At 36.8% G+C, this 25,219-nt stretch overlaps 1 protein-coding gene across 10 annotated transcripts in view; it reads right to left on the bottom strand.

Annotated features, from left to right (window-relative positions):
- MCTP1 (multiple C2 and transmembrane domain containing 1) overlaps positions 1 to 25,219 on the bottom strand; it is a 235,914-nt gene that overhangs the window by 140,637 nt on the left and 70,058 nt on the right. For all 10 annotated transcript variants that reach the window (XR_006013554.1, XR_006013553.1, XM_042012780.1 and 7 more), the window contains exons 6-8: positions 17,680 to 17,718; positions 6,319 to 6,489; positions 4,627 to 4,757 (exon numbers count right to left, since the gene is read on the bottom strand). Coding sequence is in view for 8 of the 10 variants with exons in the window: in XM_042012780.1 (XP_041868714.1) it covers positions 4,627 to 4,757; positions 6,319 to 6,489; positions 17,680 to 17,718 (341 nt within the window). In the remaining 2 variants the exon portion in view is untranslated. The remainder of the gene's footprint in view (positions 1 to 4,626; positions 4,758 to 6,318; positions 6,490 to 17,679; positions 17,719 to 25,219) is intronic.

Below are 25,219 nucleotides of genomic sequence, written 5' to 3'. Positions count from 1 at the left end.
GCACAGAATTGCTGTGTAATTCACATGTGCACACAGTTCAAGTCAAATTATAATATTATGTTTACATTTTTAACATAATATATCTTCCCAAAGTTACTTCAACATGCAGAAATTTTCAAACTGCGACGCAAAAAACATTTTTGAAAGCCCAGAATAATAATGTACTATTTAGATTTCCAGAGGAAACCATCTTGTTTACAGAGTTTTGCAAAATTGAGGAAACTTCAAGACTTGTCAATTTTAACATTAACATGAACTTCACAAATACTGTTCAAAACCTTCTTCTCGGGCAACAGAAAATTGCCAGTATTTTAAGATAAATCACAGTCTCCACAATATCTCTAGAAAAAGATCTGGGAAGAAACACTTGCCATAGCATATTTAGTGTCCTTCACCCAAATTCAGATGCATGTTGGAGTACTCATATACAACTTCATAGCATCACTCAGTTCTCTGTGATAATGCTCAGTCTCCCATAGCAAAATTACATAAATGTCAGTGCGGGGAAAAAAAACCCCAAACCATAAATACTTTATAATTTTGTATTTTTAAAATAAAATCCAACTATTATTTAGAACTTTGATAGCATATTCCCATGCTTTCAGATTAATCATAGAATCATAGTTGCATATCATTTGTATTTATGTACACCCAAAAGCCACTCTATGATTGCATTACCACGAAAAAACTAAACAGACAAGGCATAGCAGACTAGGTATTATAAACCTAAATACCTAATTTTCAATATTTTAACTTTTGTATTTCATAAAATCCATTTTATGGATGTTCACAAGACCAACGTGAATTTTTGTGTCAGTATTTAGAGAGATCATGGGAAATTTCACTTTGCTACAGATAAAATTAATACACAGCCTCAATGAATTCGCTACACACAAGGCCTTTTTCTTATTTTGCATCAGATGGGAAAAAAGACAATAGCATCTATAAATACTTATGAAAATAGATATAGATGAAGTCAGCAGTAATTTCCTGGCACAAAATAAAAGCAAAATTCAATGTCATTTTAAAGATAAATGTGCATTTTTCGTACCAATTAATAATGCTATAAATCCCTCTGCACTGGATTGCAAATAACTTCAGCTGAATAAAATTGCATGACATGGGATTTACTTATTCTCTATGTTCACAGAAACAACTTGTTCTCTGACAGCACTCATTCTTGGCAATTTATTGCAGCTGTCAGCAGCCCATTTGTTCAGATTAGTGCTATGCATAAAGGTGTAACAGTCATGAGGATTTATTAACTGATTATCGTAAAGGTGACAGTCAGAATTGCCTTCAAAAACATAAATGATAAGAAAGCTAAATAATTACATGACGATTAAAATCACCTTCATTTAAATCTTAGTATTACCAACATGAACTTACTGCAGTACGTTTTTAATCACAGGAGCATATTGAGTCAATATAGAACATAAATTATTTTCTCACAGCAAAAACATGTGAATGTTAAATATACTCACACTGAAAAATATATATACATACACATATATTTCTACTTATCACATGAAGCAATGACTAATGTCACTTATGCAAGTCTATATATGTCCTTAAATGCAAGAAGGCGGCCCATGTGGCTTTAGCTCCTGGTGCTTTCCATAAAAAGAACTTCAAGACCTCATATTTTTGGTCCTGGAATGTTGATTGTTTTTTTAAAAAAAACTATATTCAGAAGGATGGCAGAATTTATCTCCTGTAAAATGCATCTTAGTTCTGGTCAAGAACAGTGTTTTCTCATACAAATCAGCACATGATTGGAAATATATTTTCCTTAAAGCTCTTGTATGAGGTCTTTTCCCAGGCTTTTGAAATACTGAAATAAACACTGAATGGGTTCTAGGGTTTGGGTTTTTTTAGAATACTCTAAGATGGAAGTTCACAAGGTACTACAACCTTTAAACTTTCATGGAGAATGCACACAATTGAAATTCAAATGTATAAACACAAAATGCTCCAAGAATGGAAATCAACCAGTCAGCATTTCATTTCAGACACTGCCATACTGAACATGCCTGGGCATCAAGATGAAGACAGAGCTTTACGCTACTTCTGTGACAGACGTCTCCTTTTGCTTTTCTGAACTAGGATGCCATGCTGTCACTCACCCTCCTAACACCTTCCTCCCTCCCATAAGGAAGATCTTTGTCCCTCTTACACGGGGAGCTTACAAGCTACCCCTTCCACTTCCATCTTCGCCACTCCAAAACCAGAATCTCACTTCCATGTCCTCAGCCTTCTCAAACATCTTTCCTGCATTTTCCTCCCCTCAGAAATGGATTGCAAGCCCAAGTCCTTACAAGTATAATGATATACACAAGGCCCACAGAAGCCTACATCTCTGATTTCCCACTTCTTTTATTTCACAAAAGTGCAGCTGAGACATGGTATCATTCCAGGAGAGTTTACAGCATTCTGGTTTGGAATAGAATTTGCAAGTAACTGAGCTCAGCACAGAAAAAACCACAGGTTTTCTGTGCTATTTTCCAGGAAGATCCTGGAACTTTTCCCTTCTACCTTCTACCTGGGAAACCTTTTCTAAGTTTGGCCAGTTCTTCAATCTAGTGTGCCTTCTCCCTAGCTGTATTTTGGCCAGGCAGGACATCTTCAACAAACAGTTGTTTTCATTTGCATTTAATATAAATATTCTTATATAGTATTACGGCTGCTGCTTGCACATTATTCAAGCAAGCAGAAAGATCACAGCAAGATGAAATGGATTACCCTCCATTCTTGAGCAATGGTAGAATGCTACCAGGAAGTCTTTTGTTTCCCTCCCACAGCCTCATTATCACTTCTCCTAGAACCTGAATCATAATATCCAACTTATTATGTGTATCTTGAAAGCCATAGAGCCTTAGTCATGGAGCACGACTCAGTCGTGCTTTTAAAAATTAATATACGCTTACCATAACACACACACAGAACAAGTCTGTAGTGTGTGCACCAAAGCATTTCCAGCTTTTAGGGACAGCCTTGAAAGGAGAAACTGGGGAAGAGAGGTCAGCATTAAGTGGAGCTGTCAGGTGGGTGATTTTTATCTGCAGTGACTGGAAAAGAGTATCAGGGAGGGGGAATATTAAGACCTATTTTCGTATTCAGAATGAGCTCGACAAATGACAGTTTTTCATGGAAATCTCCATGGAGAAGAATTTTTCTGCAGGTTGCATTACCAGAGATAAGGTACCAACAGAAGGTGAAATGAGAGAGTGTCTGCAAGGACAGACTGAAGAGGGATTATGTGTACACTGACAGAGGGGTCACAAAAATCAAGAGCAGCAAGATTTCAGCAAGTGGTGCTTGGATGATGATGCTCTGAAAAATCACTCATGAAAACTTTGAATCTCACCAGCTTTTCAAAAGAAGGTTAAAATTAAGAAGAAAACTAGAATAACTTCCCAAGGTATAAAACACGTTGACACAGGACTAAATTAGTACATAACTTCAGAAGAATATTTATTGTTATCATGTATGCCAACTGAAATAAAACAAGGGAAGAAATAAAATTTAAACTTCAAATAATCACTCCATCCATTTGGTTTCATCATATAAAACAAAGTCCTAATGTGCATGCTTTTGAAAAGTGTTTTTGTCAATTTTAAAGCTGTTTGCTTGCTACAGACTCTGTATATAATCTGAGTTCGAACAATTTACAGTAGGAAATAAACACAGAATATTATTAAACAGATCTAATTTGATAAAGAAAGCCATTATCCAAAATGGAACGAGAGAGAGGAAAATGTCAGTAGATACATTGCCACATTGACAACAAAAGTACATGGCTTGGTCTGTGGGATTTCCATTCCTGATTTTACCTAATAGAAAAAAATTGATTTTGCTAGTTAATAGTATCAATGTCCTAGTGAAAGCACATCCAATAAAAACAATCAAAATATATAGGATTAATAATTATTAATTGTTAATGCTATTATTATGACTGCATGGATATCAAGGAAACTATGAAGTAAACAAATATCTGAGCTTTCCAAATAGCACCTACTTTGTAGTAGCTATAAGCACAAGACAGTTTTTTTCCCTATTAGCTAACAATTAATGATACCTCTTATTCTGTAAAATGGAGCATAGCCATACAAATATAAGCTATTTCTTGAACTCCCAGACAGATTCACTTTTCCTGAATATGAATTAGGTGAATGATTCTTTGTCTCAAAATATGTGAGTAGTCCTTCAACTCTATTTTCATTCACTAAAAAGACTGGTACATTAATTTGGTCTTACACATCAAGTCAAAACAGTTGTTTCGCCTCCAAGGTGGATGTTGCTGTATAGAACCTCCTGCACCTTGGTAACTGCTCTAAACAGGATTTTTATTTTTGAAAAACCTCAGTCTATCAATTGGTAAAAGCTGCCACCTACTGGTCAATTAAAATTACATTACATCATCAATGTAAAGAATTACATCAACGCAGCAAACTATGCTGGAACATTGCAGAAATCCTCACTGAACTTAAAAAAAAAAAAAACCAAACGAGAAACCAAAAACATATGGTCATAAGAAACAGTTTCAATGGCAAGGCTCATTTTAATCATCCTCTCTCACGGACCTCTCTCTTCCCCATGGACCAAGAAGGCTAGAATTGCACAAACCTGCCAATGAAATCATCCCTTTTGCCAACGTCTTTGTCCCAGACGGTAATATCAATAATTCCACCTCGTTCTTCATAGAGATGAAAGTCAAACTGCTCCCTCCACTGAGGATTCAAAGTTTTTGGAACAATCTGAAAGGAAAACAAAAAGAAAGTCATATTACATCGTCCAAGCATACACTTTCTTAAATTGTAAATTTGATCATTAGAATCTGTTCAGGAAGCTTTTCCTGTCTGCAGTATCAGTATCTCAAGCAGTGAGAATTAAAAAATTATAATTAGGAAAGATTACTAGCCAGTTCTCTCATGCCTCTCTGATGCAACAGCAATCTCCAAAATCCTGCAACCTCTCACCTTCAAAAGCCTCCTGAACAAAGGATTTGCCCTGGGAATGGAGCCATTTCTCAGTAGAAAAATTATGTCCTCTGTGAAGTTACAGTTAGCTATAAAGTTATGTTTCTGAGCCCAAAGGTAAACAAACCACCTGCAATGACACATAGATGGTGACTGTAAGTACTTGAACAAACGATTGTATCATGTCCTTTTTTCCCAGATGCAATAATATTGGGATAAACATGATACTATGGTTTACTTTATATGGAATAAAATAAGTTCACTTCCAAAAGTGTATTTTACTTCCTTTCCTTTGAAACTCTGATGAAACTAGCTTTCTTAATCATTTTCAGTCCAGTTACTTTTTGCTTCAATAGATTTCAGTCCATATATTTCTGACCACACTGTGAAGAACAGAAAGCTTTCAAAATTTTCTACCATAATGCAAAAGCAGTGTTCACAGTAGTCATACCACTCCTGAACAAGAACAGAAAACCCCTAATATCTTCCCTATTTAGCTAATACTACTTCCCACAACCACCAGTTCTACTGGCTTGAAAAAAAAGGAAAATTCGAAGAGGATTATGAAAATTTTTAATTCACAACAGCATGAAATTTGCTTTCTTCTAACTTCAGATTAAGAGGCCCTAATGCAGGCTCAGAGCTCTGCAAATATGACAAGTAAGTGTTCCTGCCCTTTTCCTCAATTTACCCTTCATCTGGCTGCAAAAACCACAGTGACTGTCATGGCCATCAAGACAGGAAGGTCATGTGCACCATCGGCAGTCCCAGCACCTTCTCTAAACAGCAATTTTCAAAACAGTAGGGACCAGGAGAAAGAAAAAGTAATAGCAACAAAGCCAAGCAACTCTTCACAATATTTATCTCCTAGATCAATCCTCTCTTACCTGTGAAGCTCAAACACAAAGAAAACTTTAATGAAACTCGTTGTTAAGGACAGAAAGAGGAAAGTCAGATTATAAGCATGATGTGGTTTGAGGATAAGACAATGTAAATGGTCCAAGAGGCACCTAGCATCAAGCCAGGAAGAACTTGTCAGAATCAATCTGCATCTCTTTCCTGCCATGAATGACCCCTAACAGTAAATAAATCAAACATAGTCAGTATGGAATAGTAGGTGTGTCCCTCTTCAAACCCACTTTTTTTCAGTGCTACATTTTTTCCCATGTAGTACTACTTTTGTTTATAATGAAACAAAAAGAAACATCTAAATAGACCTGTAGGTGCTCTGACAGGTAATTACTACAACAATAAATCTCCATCACTACTGAAAGTCATACAAAAATACCAAACAGGAACGAAGCATTTAAAAAAAATTTTTGGTCACAGCTAAAATTACCTTGCTCTTGTACTTCTGATGCCCCAAACGAAACTTCACGTAAGGATCACTGAGCCCATTTGCATCCATCGCCTTAAGTTCACGACCTTCTATTAAGGTAACACTAACTATCCCCCTCCATAACTGAGACTTTCTGTGCAGGTCTGAGAGACGTAAGCTCTGGGTCTGAAACTTTATGGAAAAAAAAACATAGAATTAGTTAATACAATTCCAAAACTTTCCCCTGCTTTTTAATGTTCTCATGTTCTCTTTCATGTAACTATGAATGTAAAACAACCACCTTAATCCATTTGAAGCTATTTGACAGTATGTATGTAAACTATATTGCAAAAAATTACTTGGAGAGTAATAAAATAGTGACAATTATGTTGGTAATGTCATATGCTGCTTTTGCAGAAGCAAATAGAACAAATGCTGCTCAAGGAAATGTTCATTAAAAAAAAGGATGTTTTTTCTGCTTCACTTCTCCCTCTGCTGATAGAATAAAAATAAATGTTAGAAAGTCTCTTCTGTTAGTATCATTCAATCATATGATTGAATGAACTTGAACAAACTCTATGTTTATAAACATAAAACCCCAGTGAGAATATGAAACTTCCCATAGAATAACATAATATAAACCCACCATGAGAAACATGGATCAAGGAAAAATAATTCAATAAACTCCTCTATCTCTGCCTCTGAATGATGTGGTATTCTCAGAAACATGAATTAAGTACTAGCACATGTTCAAGAGTTTAAAAACAACAGAACCTCTGTTCAGAACTGTGCAGAAACTTGTGAAACCTCAGACATTGATTTTGGGGGTTAAAATAATATTCACACACACCAACCAGGCAGCTATAGCTTTTGTCAATGAACCCTACTGGGGGTTTGAGAGCAGGAGGGAACAAACTTGAGTAACTTAAGATCATTTCCAGTTTGCTCTGAGCTACAGTGGGTACAAGGTACCAGAACTGGGGAATCACCTTTGCACTCCTGAGGAAGGCAAATGTATCTTCAGTGCATCTGAGAAGCAATGTTGGTAAAGGCTCTCCCTTCTATTCTGAAACTTATTCATTCAAGGCTACCTTATCTATAATCAGAATAGTAGATAGCTAAACAATATTCAAACTTGCAAATTATTTTCTCTAGGAATTAAAATAAACATGTCTGCATGCATACTCTGCTGTAACAGTATCAAATAAATGCATTTTCTTTATTATACATCGTAGTTCGAGCAACAAAGGCTTTGTGGGCTCATCAGCCCTCTATACATGCAGGTCTTGCATGCCTGGTTTCATCCCTCACAGACCTCCAGTATCTCTGTAAGAGGATTTCAGTGCAGATTTGGTTTGAGTCTTTCAGAGGGTAAATACAGCTGGATGGGTACAGCTATGCAGCTGCCCAGGACAAGAGTTTTACTTTATTACCCAGAGGCAATGATAGAAATTAGACTGGATTATAATCACACTCACCCAGCCTCCAGAGAGAAAAGACGTGAGAACTGTGGCCACTGGGCTTGGAGCAAATCTGATTAACATACTCTTTGCAGTATTTCAGGTATTTTATTGGCATGCATTTGTGTTTTCTAATGGTTAGTCATTCCAAGTAGTATGGTGATTCCCAAAATATTTCACTATATTTATTAAAGGTTTGTCTTCCTTAAGAGAAGGACTTGACTGCAGAGAAACTTCTCACAAACTTATTGTTTCTACAAAGGCAAACAAGGAATTGTGTGTGGAATAATCTTTAACTTAACCTGCAACATGCAGCACCAGTGGGACATCAGAAAGCAGACACGCTACAAAAATTAGAGCAGAATTGGGAAAATCAGTAGACAGAAGATATTTAATTTACAACCTGGGAGCATTATATAAACTTCAAGCTTTTCTTCAGCACAAATACACCTCTTGTTGAGGGCATACTGTCAACATTGCCAAGGACTTGACTTGTAAAGAAGTGGTAGATTTCTTCTTCTTGTTCCACTTTCTTAGAAGGCTTAGAGCAAAAGAAAGACTGGATAATAACCAACATTGACTATGCCCTGAACACATGGTGACAAGAGATACAGAAAGAAGAAAAGACCGGACATGCTTAGGAAGATATTTTATACTGGGATATAAGCAGTGGTTGAGACTTCTTTTCAAAGAATATACAGTTCTTGGGAGTGTTTTAAGAGCTGAATGGGAATCCATATGACTTTCAGGATACTACCATGGAAAATAAGCTTGAGTTTGCATTTACAGCTCTTTTGAAGTAAATCTTAAGCACAACTGCATAGCTCTCTACTTCATTACCAGTGAGACAGTGAAAAATTTAGAGAGTATACTTGATCTAAATTTCATATTTTCAGCAGCTCTTACAATAATTTGCTGCAGTAGAGCATCTGCCCCCTTATAAAGCAAGGTCATTTTTTATGACCAGTCAGGAGTTTCATCAGTGGGGGTAATTTCCATACAAGGTGGCAAGGTGAGATCTAGATGACCAAGAGCTGGGTGTAGGATGACAGAAGGGAGTTTACAAGAGTCATGCAGGAGGCCTGAGAGCAAGCATTCACATGCTGCCAGAGGAAGCCCTCCCAGGACAGAGCCACATCTCGCAGTTAGTGACAATCACAGCTTTATGCTGAGCCCAGTGGCTTGTTGACTGACAGTGAAGCTCCAGAGACTTTGTCTCGCCACGCTGGAAGAAAAGCAGCTGGCTGCTAAGAAGAGGTATTGATCGGTTGTGGCTGTTTCTTCCTCTAGGTAGCGAATGTGGGCCACAGTAGTGCTCTTTCCTGTCTTTACTGGTAACACAGAAAAACATGGAAAGCAAAAGGGAGAGGTACTGGAAGAGTCAGGGTACAGCTCGCTGGAGCTAAAGCTATTGCAATTTCCTGGACATGAAAGGTATAGGCTATGTGGCCTTCTCCAGCAAGAATAACTTCCAGCTGGCACTTTTCTTGTTTCTAAGCAAGACTGAAGGGAATCCAACACACTTTTCTTCTAGTCAAAGCCACACTTGCTCTCAGAAATTACAGATAATTTACTGACATAACCTCTTTTTTCATATAATGGTTATTGTAGGAAAAAAGACAAAAAAGAATGTTCAGATTTCAACTCAAATTTGACAAAAAGCTAATAGACAAAAAAATGAGAAAGTAAGACTGATTTAACATTTTAAAGTTCTTCCCTTATGAGTGCATGTGAGACAGGCACGTTTCCAGGTACATTTTTAGGTATCTAAGAAACCTCTAAAACCCAGCCCACAGTGAGTTACAAATTCAGAAGGAAAACCATGAGAATAAAGCAAATAAATGAGCATGTATCTTTCTCAAGACTCATTCTGAGGAAACCTGTTTCCCTCAAAAAGCATGTAGTGAGTATTGCAGCCTGGATTCACTCTTGTGCCACAAACAGAAAAAAAAAAAAAGAAGAAACAACACAGCTTTTAATTTCTCTGTAAACAGGTGGGAAGTTACAAACTTCGTATATAATGACACAATCTGGAAAGAAGCAAGATCAAGATCTCAGTCCACAACCGTCATTAATGTGGGACTATTATTTACATTATTCACATTTTTGTGCAGGATGCAGCCATGGTGACTCCCACCTGACATGTTCTAAACCCAACAAAGAGACGGGTGGTGGGAAAGTTGCAGCCTGCATGCAGTGAAGTTTTCTCTCTCTCTCTTTTTCCAAAAGAAAATTTAAATTTGACTTCACGGCAAAGGATGCTCAAACTGCCTGTGAAAGAAAAACCCACGTATTTTCATATCCACACACTGCTTTAATGCTTAACAAACAGCATGCAAACCCAGCATTTTCTTATGGGGTAAACACAGCTTTTATTTCTGTTCCACCTATTCTGTCTAAATGTGATGTAGGGGGTGGACCAGGGGCATCAACAGGAAAGAATCTTCTGACAGAACTGTACCCTCTGCTAGATGTGATTAATAGAGCTAGCCAAATGTCAGAGCTGGAAGATGATCTAATAAACATGACTTAATATTCTGCATGCATTCAGGTATTTCGGGACAACATTACAGGATGGGAAACCAACCAGGCTTAGTCAGAATCTGGGCATTGATACCAGGATAATCAATACCACATTGTTGATGAGCTATTGTTACTTTTGTAAAAAGAAGAGACGCACTTTGTGGGTACTTCTGAAAATCCCCTCATATTTTTGTTTATCTTTGGATAACTAACTGTCCTTTAGTCCATATAGAGTTGGAGAAACCCCAAACATTGTCCTCTCCCAGCCTGACCTCTTTTCTTCATTGATCAGCCCTCATGCCCTGCAAAGGCATGTGCTTGTGCAAACAGACTCTGCTTTTATTAAATCTCCTCCTTATACACACCCCCTAGGACACATTGCTCCTCTGAGTCCTGGAACACAATAGACAGAAATAGAACAGCCTACCACAAACTTCTTAAACTTTTTAGAAAGCAGATCAATAATGAAGCTATATGTCCTGCAGAGGCACCTCTATCCAAAAAAATAACTTTGGTTTGGAAGCTTAAAATAAAATATCAATCAAGAAATTAGTGAAAAAATATAGAAAAGAACAATACTTCTCTCCATCACTTAACAAAGCACAGATGTAAAAACACAGCAAGGTGAATCACAGTCAGTGTTGCAAATTATTGCTGTAAATTCAAGTAAACAGAATTCCTCTCCCCCAGTTTCTAGGATGCTCACACAGCTTGGATAAACAATGTAAAATAAAGATTGAGAATGTCAGTAGATACAGCTGCTAGTTCCATGTTAAAAATGATGGAAAAAATCAAGGGACAGTCATATGCATTTACAATGCTTTTCCTGTATTAGAAACAACACAAAATACGACAGCTTGTAGAAATCATCAACATACAGACACTGAGCTACAAAAATGCCTTCAATGGGATCATGGTGATTCCTTCTTATTTTTTGCTCATTGTAACTAAGAAAGTTTTCTAAATGCACTGCTACCGATAATTACTGCAATAAGAAAGAACGCTTTCCTTAACTTTTTATCAGCTAAATTTTACATTTTAGGCTATTTTAATTCTAGGTGAAGCTAATATAAGTTTCTATGGTTGAAAAATTCACACTGCCCTACACCCTGAGAGTTTCAGCTGCCATGTTAAATCTGGTTTATGAAGTTTGAGCTAACAACTCGATACTGCCACTTTAGAGCAATGCTGTCATGACACTACAATATTTGTAATAAGAGGTCATACTTTTCCAGTGTTTCATATATTTTTGTGGGTTTGAAATTGAAAAATTTGGCCTTCTACTTAAGTGCACTTGCCGGATGCAACTCAGGTGTAGTATGATGCAGACTGTGGCACTCAGAATGCCTTCAATTTTCTGGAACAGGGCAAAAACATTTATACAGGACAACAGTGCGCAGAAGAAGTTTTCAGAGAGGCTGTTCCAGTATAGTCCTAATGTCTCCATTCTTTTTCCCAGTAATTCCCCTTGGAAACTGTGGCTGCAATATCTGAAAGTCAACTGGTCTCGTGATGATCCTGTTATTGTCTGGAATAACCAATGTCACCACAGTCCTAAAGCTGACATGGCCATGATACACAAAAAGACAGTGGCAACCAATACTTGATGGAAACTCCCCATGCTTTTGGGGATGTAGGCATGAAACCCCCATGACAAAATGCTACTCTGCTGTTTTTGTTCTTAGCTGGATCAGTTGTTATCACTCACATACAACTAATGTAAATTTAAGCCTCACCAAATATTTGCATAATTTTTATAATTAGATGTCTACCAAGCAGGCATATCTATTCTGACTGTTTTTTACTTCTATTCCATTATTTAGTAGCTTTCCTTCAAACACTATTTACAGCTGCTAAACTGACATCTAGAACCTCATGGCTTATAAAAACAAGTGTATTTTCTCAGTCTTAAAAGATTCTTCACAAAAACTCAAATGCAATAATTCTACCATGTATTCTGAAAGTCCAGAGAGTTTTAGCTCAAAGATTGAAATATTGAACCAGCTGTAAATTCTTTCAATTAAGAAATATCATACAACTCTATACTTATGTTTGTGTTTGCAATATTTATAACTTGATTTGCTATTTCCAATTGTCATGGGTTAGCAAAACATAGTCTCGGAAGTGACGTTCCCGCAAAGGAGTGCTTACAGCTGCTCTATGACCTGACAGAAACTATCAGCTGGCCAGTTTGAATATGGACAATTCTTTAAGCCACTTGAAGTTGTGACCGCCTCTGTGATCCACACTTAAGAATAGACAAACCTCGGGCAGAGCTCTCTCTCGTTTCCGGCGCTGGGACAGGTGGCTGCGGGCCCTGTGTGGGGACTGGCGGGCCCGGCCAGGCCCTGTTGGCTCCATCCTGGAGCCGATGGGCCCTGTTCCACCTGCAGAACCCCCCCAGCCCTGCTGTGCGCTCGGCTCTCCCCCCTCTCCACTGCAATAAGCCACATTCCAGCTGCAAGGCCTAGGTGAGATTAACCCTTTTATTGCTGTGAAGAGCTGAAAACCTGAGGGAAGAGAAAGAGGAGATGCTTAAAGCTGAATTCTGTTGTGAAGCTATGCTATATCAGAGTATCCTGTTGTAATTTCATGAAGATATGGGGGGTGGAGTGTTCAACTGGTAAGCAAAAGCACCTGCGCTGAGATAGGCAGATGCTGACGCAGCTGTAATTTCATGAGAAGTTTGAACAGGGAGAGATGGAGCAGATGAGGACTTTTACTCCAAATGGGAAAGGAGAAAACCTCAGTTCCTAGAGATGGACCAGATGAGGACTTTTGCTCCAAATGGGAAAGGAGAAAACCTCAGTTCCTAGAGATGCTCCCAGAGATAGTCCTAAAGATGAAGATGAGGAAGACCCTTGCTCCCAGGGAAGGAGAAGGGCCTCTGTTCTTAGAGATGAAAGGCTCCCAGAGATGGGTGAAGAGAACTTTTGTTTCTGAACGGCTCAACCTTAAAATGGTACCCCAAAAACCTTCAAGAGTGGACCCTCAAAAGCAGTTGTGGGAAAAGCTGCAAGTCGGGGGAAGGGACTCACATGGGAGCAGAGAGACTCCTCTTCCTAAATGGACTGAACAAGGTTATTATGGAAGTGATAAACAGACTGAACATCTCAAGGGTTGTCTTTTTACATTGTCAGTGGGAGAAGGGAGGAAGGTGGGGAGAGGCGAAGAGTTCTGAAAGTGTGGTATGATTTCTTTTTTCTTCTTTTAGGTCTGTTAATAAACTTCTTTATAGTCTTTCAAGTCTGCTTTGCATTTCTCCTAATTCTTATCTCACAGAAGATAAACAGTAATGAATATTTTGGACCAAACCACTACACCAATTTTGTCTTCTCAAGAGGCATCTCATTCTAGTGGAAAAGCATTTTGTTTCAATTTTAAAACAGAAAAAATGCTTTTGATATTAGGAAAATGCAAATCAGGAGCCACAGAAACTAAGTATTTTGAGTTGGACATAAAATCACCAGTTATTAAAGCCATAGGTTTTGGCACCTTTGTTTGTGCAACTAGAACACACACACTTTTAGAAAAGCTTCTAAATGAAATTTTAAAAACAGTCAGTAGTTTGGACCTGAAAGCCATTCATTTATCAATTCATTCCTGTTTAAATTGTTTGTAAGTCCTATTTTTCAGTTTAAAAGTATGTGCAGAAGCTTCTAAAGCTGAATTAAATACAGTCACCTAAATGCAAAGTAAAAACACTTAAATTCACTTGCTTTAGGCAGTAAATACTGCCCAATTGCAACTAATCAGAAGTAGCTTCTCAGTTGTGACCGAGGAGTCCCATGCAAATCTCACAGAGTTCAACAAGGCAAGGTACAATGGTCACGGCTAAGGCAAGCACAGATTCAGGCTGGGCAGAGAATAGATTGAAAGCAGCCCTGAGGAGAAGGTCTTGGGGGGTGTTGGTGGGTAAGCAGTTCAACATGACCTTCTCATATCTTGCTGCAGCCCAGGACACAGATCACCTTCTGGGCTGCATCGAGAGAAGTGTGGCCAGCAGGTCAAAGGAGGTGATTCTCCTCCTCTACTGTATTCTACTCTGCTGTGACCCCAGCTGAAGTACTGCATCCAGCTCTGAGAGTCTCAATGTAAGGACACAGACCTATTGCAGTAGGTCCAGAGGAGGCCACAGAGATGCTCAGAGGGTTGCAGTACCTGTCCTCTGAGGACAGACTGTGAGAGTTGAGGTTGTTCAGTGTGAAGAAGAGAAGCATCTGGAGTGACCATAGAGCCCTTTCCAGGGGCTAAAGAGAGCTGTAGAGACTTTTGACAAGGGGATGGAGTGACAGGACAAAGGGGGATGGCTTCAAACTGACAGAAGGTAGCTTGAGGCTGGGTATTAGGAAGAAATTCTTGACTGTGATGGTGGTAAGGCACTGGAATGGGTTGTGCAGAAGAGCTGTGGATGCCCCATCCCTGGAAATGTTCAAGGCCATATTGGCTTGGGCTCTAAGCAATCTGGTCTAATCGGAGGTGTCCCTGCAGCAGGGTTGAACTAGATGGTCTTCAAGGTCCCTTCCAACCCAAACCACACTATGATTCTATGACTTTGGGATGACAGTGCATTTTTAATCTTAGTTTATACACAACCTGTTGCAAAACATACTAATTTATCTTCATTTCTGGTAAGAATGGGCATTTGGTTCTAACTGATCAATGTCACTCTGAAACAGTTCATCACATATTAATAGTATAAATCAAAGACTATCATTATATTTTAGTACTTTCTAGTGGTATCAGTTCTAAACTTACCATTGATGGTACGAAACAGAAGAGAAGAGAGAAGAGAGGGTACAAGAGAAGAAAAAGTGACATTATCTTTTCCTACAGATTTTACTGGAATGATGTTACTTGAGAGAGCATAGCAGATAAATCTTACATATATTTTTCCCTTAATATGTTGGCTAAAAACACTAAACCACTTGTTTAATTAGTTTGTCCTTCAATTAAACCATTTTAAAAGTTTTCCTGATGTTTCCTTAATGGGTCATTAATGTAAGAAGTTTAACATGGGGTCTGATCATGTCCAAACTCAATTTAATAGTAGCCTCTTGTTCAGAAGAAAACAATTTTCTGTGAAATGGATGTTTCTGACAGAGCTCTCTCTCAGTATGCTTTGGCTAAATGGTATTTCCCTCATTGAAATAGCTTTAAATAGTTATATAAATAACTTTAGTTATTTATATAACTATTTATTATATAACTAGTTATTTATATAACTTTAAATAGTTATATAAATAACTTTAAATAGTTATAGTCACATAGGAAAACATGAGCTAGACATACAGTTCATGAACACAAGCAATGCCATAGTGGTCTGCACTGCCACATGTTAATTTCAAGCTATGTTACAAAAAAGGTAGGCTTCAAAGGCAAACTTTTAAAAGTGAAGAACAGTGCCATGTAAAAACAAATTCATTTATTAGAGGTGTACATAAAGTCTCTAGAGAGATACAAAATTAGGTTTAGGAAATTTTATAATGGTATCTTTAAAAAATCCTAATATTCTGCTTTTTCCTCAGCTCTCAGAAGCATAAAACAAAGACTTCTTGAAGAAGAACGACCACACAAAGGGCACTATTACCTAATAAGGTTACACACCTATTTTTAGACACTTTTTTTCAATCTGCAAATGAAATAAGAGTCTTATTTAATACTGATTACCCTGCACCGCAGAGAACAGCAAGTCTTTTGAACAAATGCTTTGTAAATAGAAGATTTTTTAATTTGTTTTGCTGACTGCAGATCAAAGATTTGGAATACTGGAGCAGACCCACAAGGCAAATTATCTCCTGTGTTTTAACTGACATACCTCTGTATATAAATCATAAACACAGCAATGCATGTAAGATATTGTACATGCATTATACCTCTAGGTTAAATTATTACTTTAGCTAAGATAACCATAGAAAAAATGCAATGTTTAAACTATACATTCACTTTTTGCAAAATATTCTGGTATTTCAGTTCGAAAAAATGCCAACTACTGAATGAAATATTATCAAGTGAATGTAACAAAGCAGAACAGGGATAAATAACTCACTGTGAGCTTTAACGACTTCCGAACCTTCATGCTGCGCCCTTCACTCAGCATTATTGAAGCTTGCGGTTTTGTCAGTTTGCAATAGGGACAAACTGTTACCCAATACAGTCAGCACATCAAGAGTTAACACATCACGTTCATGATGCAAACCAGTTCTACCATCCAACATTCTCACAGCTCTTCCTTATCTCTTCAGTTTGAGCATCTTAGATATTACAGGAAGTTACATGAACCACATGGGAATCAAATTACTACATATCATCACTTCACCAAGTATCGTTGCTTCTTAAATTTCACGAAGGAAAAAGATTGAGTACTGTCCTGCATCCCAGAAGCATACTGTGTGAAAAACCCATCCATAACCCAAGAATTATGAACACTGCTCTCTTCTATTTTTTAAGGTTAAAAATACAAATAGGTCTAAAAAAGTGCAAATATTTGTCAAGTGAGCGCCATAAACAACGTTTATTAATAACCTCCTATTTAAAGTTGTGTATCAATATTCTGGAAGAGTACATAAAATAAGTGAATCACCCCACATAGCTTTTTTTTTTCTCATTTTAACATCTTCACATGGTAACTTATATCTACCTCACTAGCCAAGTCTCTGAGAAATTTTAAATTCACTTCCTTTAGGCAGTAAAGACACTCTTTTTAACAATACAGAGAGAAAAAAAGCCATAAAAATTGGTTGTATTCCACTACAGTCAAACTCTCAGTCTTTCCCTCATGGAAAAGAGCATACAATGCTCCTTTTTTATCACTTCCATAACTCCTAAGAGGGGAAAAACTTGAAGAGCTCTAAAGAGCTCTATGAAGTCGAGACCACTATGCTCTTTGCAAAGCCTTGCTAGGACTGTCACCTGTGCACCAAGCAGTGATAGGGGAAATTTGTCTTCAAGAAGCTTCCCTGTGAAAACTTTGCACACAAAAATTCTAATCAGTAAGAGAAGTAAGTAATAGGAAAATGAAAGATACTCACAAATTCTTTGTTCACATTAACAAAGCAAATTGTTTACGCTTGAAAAACTAAAGGTTTTAGAAAAGGAATCAGGACATGTTGGCCACTTACAAGAAGTTACTAGATGACTTCAAGATAGGTTAAAGTGCTGTAACAAAGTTGAAAGGTTTTATGATTATATTAAAAACTGAACTGTACCATAATGTTTATTTGATGAAACAAAAACCACTGTCATTAAAACACATTTTGAAGGACAATAAATCCTGTGCCAGAAGTTTTCAGTCCTATATGGCATGCTTGGCAACATATCATAGTTGTTCTAAAAAAAAACCAAACACAAAAACAACGCCAAAAGCTAGAAGACCACATGCTAAAAGTTACAAAGTTACCTTACTTGATCTTTTCCAACTCTTCCTCATTAGCATTGTCTGAAAATAAAATAGAATATTTTAATGACCTTTCCTCTGCAACACAGAAAAGGAGGCCAACAGTCTCAAACAGGGCAATTCACATCTAACCACCACTACAATTGAAGCAGCAACATGTACACTCCAGCAACAGATACACAAGACTGAAATAAATCCAGACAAGTAGAAGCCCTGTCCTCACACAGACATAATTTTCTGGGTGGTATGAGTGTCTCATTTCTGGAGACAATGCATTATGTAAACTTGTAAGAAAGAAAAGACAGAAAAGACAGAAAGAATTAGATTAAAAAATGAAAATAAATGAATAGGCCATTACTGATAGTGATTGTAATTCTGACTGATACTGAAAAGTAGGCTTTTTTTAATATTAAAGGACTCCAATCTTTTGGAATACTAATGTTTTACTTACAGGTGTAGCCACAAAAGGGAAAACCTGCATGAGACTCCTCTGACAACCAGAATCTATTACAAAATTCTTAAGGTTATCACTGCTCATTCATTTCACAGCAGTAAAAATAGTTCTTTGGTTTGATAATTACATACACAAGATAGAAAAAGAAAGTTGTATCTTCACTCTTTTATAAAACCAAACCTCAGTTGCCTGTCCCATTACCTAAATAATCTGTAAAACCTTGGTACTGCTAGACACCATCCTCCAACATGCTGGCAGGCAAAGTATCCAAGACAGATTTTTAATCATTAAATAAAAGAGACATTCTGGTCAAGTAGGCTGTGGAAGGTTTATCTGTGAGCACGACTCTTGCTTAAAATAATTCTGTGGAAATGCAAAGAAATTAGTTTATACATCTTAGCAAGATTTAGCAGTCTGTTATTGACACTGAGCAGGAATAAATCAAAAGCCATTAATTTCTATTGCAACTTTTGTCATGAAAAACAAACATTTTTTTTTTATTAACTATTTTAAAAACACATTCTTTTTCAGATAATAGAAATTAATTTTGAAATGAAAATATTTTCCTTGCTAAGAAATTAAATTATATTTTGGGGAAAAAATTAAAATGAGAGAAAATGTGGAGAGGTTTTATTTTTGAAATATCCAGAAATTTTTCAAATAGACATAGTTTTTGTGAAAAGAAAAATAACTAGCTGCTGAGGAAACTTTAACTTGCTATGGACAATTAAATCCTAAGGGCTCTGCTGTAAGTTAATAATAATTGTAGCACTGTAGCTTTGGAAAATATACAGAGATACTACATGTTTTATAAAGCTGGAGAATGCCATTTGACTCATTTTTCTGTGAGAGGCACATAAGAATTAAACAGCTTGAGGCCCACAGCAGGCCCTGAAGAAAATTTGAGTTCCTGGGTCCTGTCCAACACAGAAGAGCTCCTCCCTTCCTTGTCATTTCTGAATCCTACATAGTTATAGATCAGAGTACAAACTCATCTTCACTGGGCTTCAGACGAGGCTGTGAGCAAGAAGAGAATATGGCCTGTCAGCTCAATTAACTATATATAGGTTTAGGTTTGATACTAGGAGGAAATTCTTCACCATGAGAGTGGTGAGGCATTAGAATTTGTCACCCAGGGAAGTTGTGACTGCCCCATTCCTGCAAGTGTTCCAGGCCAGATTGGATGGAGCCCTAGTGGAAGAGGCTAGAACTAGATGATCTTTAAGGTCCCTTCCAAACAAAACCACTCTATAATTCTTTCCACTCTGAAGAGTTCAGTTTGAGTAGTAGCTACAGAAAGGTATGACCACCCTTGCTGAGTGCATTGGCATCATTAGCAGCTACAGCAGGATAGGCTGAAGCCGTAACAACCATCCTTAGAAGCCAATAAAATAAACATATAGTATACAGCAGGTCAGGATGGATCATCTACATGGAACTTTTCCATCTGAAAATATTCCATGCCCTGAGTCGATCTCTTGGGTTTTTCTCTATGATGTTATTGGCCCTCTGGCAAATAAATACATAAATAAATAAATAAACAAATAAATACTAATAATGCATGATATGATTTAAGACAGCAAGCAAACTGACAGCACATTAATGTTAATACTTCCATATGAAGCAAAAAAACCTAAGCATCATTTGGGATAGATTATTTTAGGAAAAAAACAATGCCTTGAACTTTAAATAACAATATCCAAGTAGAACTCATATGTTTCCTTTTTTTCCATTTTCTTTGTTAGGTTGCTAGCAGTGATGAACAGCTGTCCCCAGTCTCTGCTGGTCCCAAGGCAACACCTCTTATCAAGCTACCAACTTTGTCATCTCCTGTAGCCAAAAACTGCCTGTTAAGACCCAGGTAGGGAAGAGCTGCTGTAGTGAAGACATGGGTGACATGCAGCTCCGAAGAACTTGCTTACTGCAGGTTTACCAGTGGTGGAATCTATGTACTGAATGCTGATGGAAAAAGAGTCAGAAAAACTCACATGCATTGTGGCGCCCATGATGACAACACCAAACAGAATCTGCAGGAAGCCTGGACACATGCACAAAAATCACAAACATCACACTAGCACACACAGCACCACACGTATCCAAAAGGTAATAAACACTGTCAGAATTAAAGTACAAGACAAACTTTGTTGGAGCAGGTCTAAGAAAAAAATCAAGTAATTGGTATTTTTGACTTCCTTCAAACTGCTCACAAAAAGGAAAAATTAATGAAAAACACCGAAAGTACATCATAACCACATTATTTTTAATTAATAGATTTAAAATTAACAAATCTTTAGAGCTCACAGGTTTTAACATTTTTATATACACATACTTCTCTCATACTTATTTATTTTACATCTTTTTAGTTTACACCGGTTACCTAAGCTATCTATCCTCCCAAAGCAATAAAATTAAAATGCTGCATTAATGTAAAGGACAAGTACTGCTAAACAGAACAAAGCAAATACAAATTAATTGTTGGAACTAGTGCTACCACAACTTACTGCATTAGGCAGGAAATAAATTAAACTTTTCTCAAACACTAAAAACTTTCTAATTTTTGTGGTCATATAAAAATAATTCATTAATAAATTTTGATTCACAATTTATGATTGTTCATAAATCACAACAAATTGATTGCCTTCACATGTCAAAAATCAAAAGAACAGGACTTCTAATATCTAAAGATATGCTATGCTTTTATTCATGTACATAGTTTTAATGAGACAATACAAGATTTTTACTTTAAATGTTCACATTTTTATGTCTTTAGGACAAGCACCAGGCAGCAAATGGCAAAGATGCAGACAAGATTTTCTAGAAATTTTGATTTGTTTATCTGCCCATACTCTTCCAATAGTAAGATGCGGGTTATTTCTTCAAATAAAATGTACCACAAAAATCAAATAATGTGTCCTTATTTATTAAATAGGTTTACTGAATCTCTTTATATTTGAAATTATGTCCAATATTTTTCTACTGAAAAAACACAGCTGCAAACTACTTAAGCAGTTTTTCACAGTCCACTCAAAAATACTCAAAAATAAATACTCCTCTTTCCTAGTCAGTGTAATATAGTTTTACATACAGTTATATGAATATATATTTATATTAATATTCTTAATTGATATCTGAATCCCAAAATGTAATGTTTTGATCTGAGGAAATGGAGCTTTCCACCTATAACTCTCAAGATCATCTCATCAGTCAGTACACATAAAATCTGAATTTCATCAGAATTTTTTCAGAAAGATAAGGAAAAAAATGCTCCTGTGTGGACCAAATATTTCTCTAATTTCTTTTCACACCTCAGGTCCTCATCCAAAATGAAACAATCTATTAGTCTGTGACACTGGCTGCTTATTTTTAAAATAATTTGCAATAATACCTCTCTCACAGACAGGTGGCAATATGTAACTAGGACCCTGAGTTTGTCCCATTTAACTTCAAACTTGCACTTGGAGTATCTTATCCTCCAGCAGCATCAATATTTCTTAGGCAGTGTGACAGGATGCATCTTCCTGTAACATACAGCTACATTATCTTGAAACGCCAGTAAAATACTTTGCAAGACCTGTCCTCCAACAACACATCATCAAAAGACTTTTCCTTTACCTGCACATCAATGCATGACCTCCAAAACAGCCTTGCTGCAGTTCAGGCAGTGAAAGGATCTCTTTGAAAAGTATAATCCACATCAAAAAGTTACCAAACAACATATCACAAACAGCAGGTCTTGTTCAACAGGGCTCAATTTGAAATCTGGCTAGAGACCTGCCCAAAATACAGGATCAATACACCATGTGGTTACATGGGAAAGCTAATACTACCTCTTTTAAAGTTGTTCTATTTTTTTAATTCTCCTATAGTCTTAATAAACACTCTCATTTTAAACATACAGAATTATAATACCTGCAATTTAAGTACTTCCAAGTAATTTCCATAATCGTCAGCTTTACAATTTAACCATTTAGCACCATTTAGGTGTAACAATATATAAATGGTGTAAAGTGGTAAAATATTGTCCTAATTACATAATTGCTTGCAACTCTTAATTGCAAGCAATGTAACAGTTATCTCCTGAGCAAAATAAAACCAATTCAGAGGAAAATTTATTTTTGAAATGTACACTATATAGGGATATCAAACTAACAGGATTGAAGTAAATTTGCAATAACAGGAAAAAACTGCACATGATGTGAAGAGACAGTGTATCTGTATCTTCTATGCATCAGCCATAAATGGATACTTAAAAGTGCTCAGGATTTCATCTATATATTTCAACTGCACTTGAATTATTATCTATATAGGGATATCCAATTAGAGGGGGAGCATTGATCATCCAAACAGGTGCTACACAGACTGGGAAAGTAGGAGTTGCTTTTATTGCTGCTTTTTATGGTGCACATCTTCAAGAGTGGACAAGAATTAGTCTTGATCCTCTAAGATAACATTTGAAAATTTATTGACTTCAATCATTTTCACTTCAATAAAAAATATCCTTATTATTACAAAACCCTTCAAAAACAACCAAAGATGACAGCTCAACTGGAGTGATAAATTTTGTAATATATCTGCTCCTTAGAGAGTAAATAAAATCTAATAAATAAATAACTACATGTAGTAACTGAAAAAAGGCAATAGAGCCTTGAACTATTAAACCCCTAATACATTAAACATACAGCAATTCAATAATAATTTTGTAGGTCATCGTCCCTGCGTTGTGACGCAAACTCTCTGATTTTATTTCAACTTTGCCAGAACTGCTGATCATATCTTCGGAAGACTGGTTTCTAATAGTAAATATTAAGTTTCAGATTAGGAATCAGATTCTTAATTGGAATTTTGGGCATTTTCAGAATGAAGTTCCATATAACAGTTTAAATGGGTAGAAAATTTGGTGACTTGAGCTAAACTAAAAAAAAAGCTAATAATGAAATGTGTAATAACACAAACCAAATTCTTCATCCTATCACAATCAGTCAGTTGGATATTAAAAAAGTTGCTAACCAGCAAGTCTGTGGTCTCTCATTACTTTCAGCATTCACTTGCTAATTTACCAACACCCACATGAAAAACATGTTACACTGTAAAGTCTTCATTTCACTTTCTTACTCTAATTTTCTGGAGCCTTCTGTATAAGAGCAGACAATGTGGGGCAGCACAGTAGCTACCCTCTCTGTATGATGAAGAAAGGAAAAAAATATGCTGCCCACATAACGGTATACCACATAAAAGTACAGTGTTTCTGTGCCACATGATTTAGGATTGTGGCAGGATAGTGCCAAAGCAACTTGCAAAAAAGTAGGGCAATTACCAGCTGACTCAGAAATGCTGGTCTTACCCAAATGCACAAAAAGTTCAAAATTGAATTAATTTCTTAATTTAAGTGAAGAAGACTCTAGTGGTGTAAATTTGCAGCACAGAATTCTGAGTTGTATGGACAAGCATATTGCTAAAAAAAGAAGAAAAATACACTGCTTATATAAGCTAGATGCACATCTGTGGTGTTAACCACATTCCATTATTTTTATTAAGTGCTAACAGAACACCATGAGGAAAATTAACAGACAATAAAACTATTTTCAAAATTTTACATCTTTGCATTTCTACATACCAAACACCTAGTTCCAGTAACTGACTTACTAGGCTATTTAATTATTTAACTGGGAGAAAAGTGTAAAAAGAACACTAGTAAATCTGACAGTATTCCTCAAGTATGCAACAGGATGATGTCTCACACTGCAGCATACAGAAACATACATGTTCTTACAAAAATCATGCAGCTGATCATATCCATGGATGATTTCATCAGAGTAATGCTTTTTCTTGGCCTCTGCTGCAACGTGTCCCTGAGGCAGGGCAACCAGGTTCATTGCTAATGGATCCTTAGGGGTGGATTAAAGCAAAACTATGCTAAATAAGTAATATAACAAAAATTTTTTTAGAACAAGTGCTTTAAAACCATAACTGGAAAAAAAAAAGGGTAACAGATTGGAAAAGGGGTATATAGCTGTTTTGGAGTGTATGATCATCTTAAGATAGGAAAATTCAAAAGAGAAAAAGAAAGAAAAAGAGGTAGTAGAAGAGAGAGAAAGATATCACCACCCATGACTTCTGCGATGTGTGCGTGATCGTGGCCCATGGTTGTGAGTCCTGGTCCATCAGAGGTGGAGGCCCACACATATGTCAAAAATTTGGGGGGGTTATAACCCTGGCTCTTCTGGTAAATGCTCCAAGACCTCCTGGATGAGTTCTGGGCATGCAGAACAGTCTTCTTCCTGGAAGATTCTGGAAATCCGGCCGTGTTGAAAGTGCGGGGGAGGGTTGAGTGTGTGTGTCTCCATGTTCAAGTGCCTAGGCAAAGTTTCTGAGTGAACTTTCTGAGTTTTGTGGCTGCACAGTGGTGGCTCACGGTGTCAGAAAGAGACCGGCACAAAAAATCCAACAAAACACTGCCCTGCTTCCACAGGTTCCATTGCTTAGTGGCAGTTTCTCCTTTCCTTTGAAAACAGCTTGTTTAAGGCAAAATTTATCCACAAGGTCCAATTGCTTCCCTACAGCCTATCTGAGGCCAAAGGAATCCATATTATTTTACAACCTCTCAGAGTGAGAATCATCTCCTCTATTTCTGCCATAGTTCTACCTCTACTGCTCAAGTCAACAGTCACAACAGCTAGTAAAATATAACAGAAAGAGCTTGTCACAACTAAGAGACTCTAGAAACCTGGAAACTATTTTCACTTACAACTATGCAGCTCAGAAGACTGATGAAGGAATTACAATAAACTTAGAAAATCATATAATTTTGTAATTGAAATGTAAATTCAAGAAATTGAAAAGCACCAAATAATCCTTTAACATTAGAAGCCAAAAAGCAGAAACACTACCTTTTTCAGCTTTATTTTCCACATGGAATAGGATTCAAATATTCTTATCTAGAGATAGCAGATTAGGTCCAAAATTCTTAACCAATGGTTTACTGATGTCCTCCATATTAATCAGCACTATTCACCTGCAACTGACTTAACCTGATCCATCTGGATCCCTTATTACTAACTATATAAGGGAGGATTCAACTCAGATGAGATA

The sequence above is a fragment of the Corvus kubaryi genome, unplaced genomic scaffold, assembly GCF_017639235.1.
Source record: "Corvus kubaryi isolate FWS band 111438036 unplaced genomic scaffold, C.kubaryi_AGA036_p1.0 split1-37296, whole genome shotgun sequence".
Classification (NCBI taxonomy): domain Eukaryota; kingdom Metazoa; phylum Chordata; class Aves; order Passeriformes; family Corvidae; genus Corvus; species Corvus kubaryi.
This window is presented reverse-complemented; position numbering and strand designations above follow the sequence as displayed.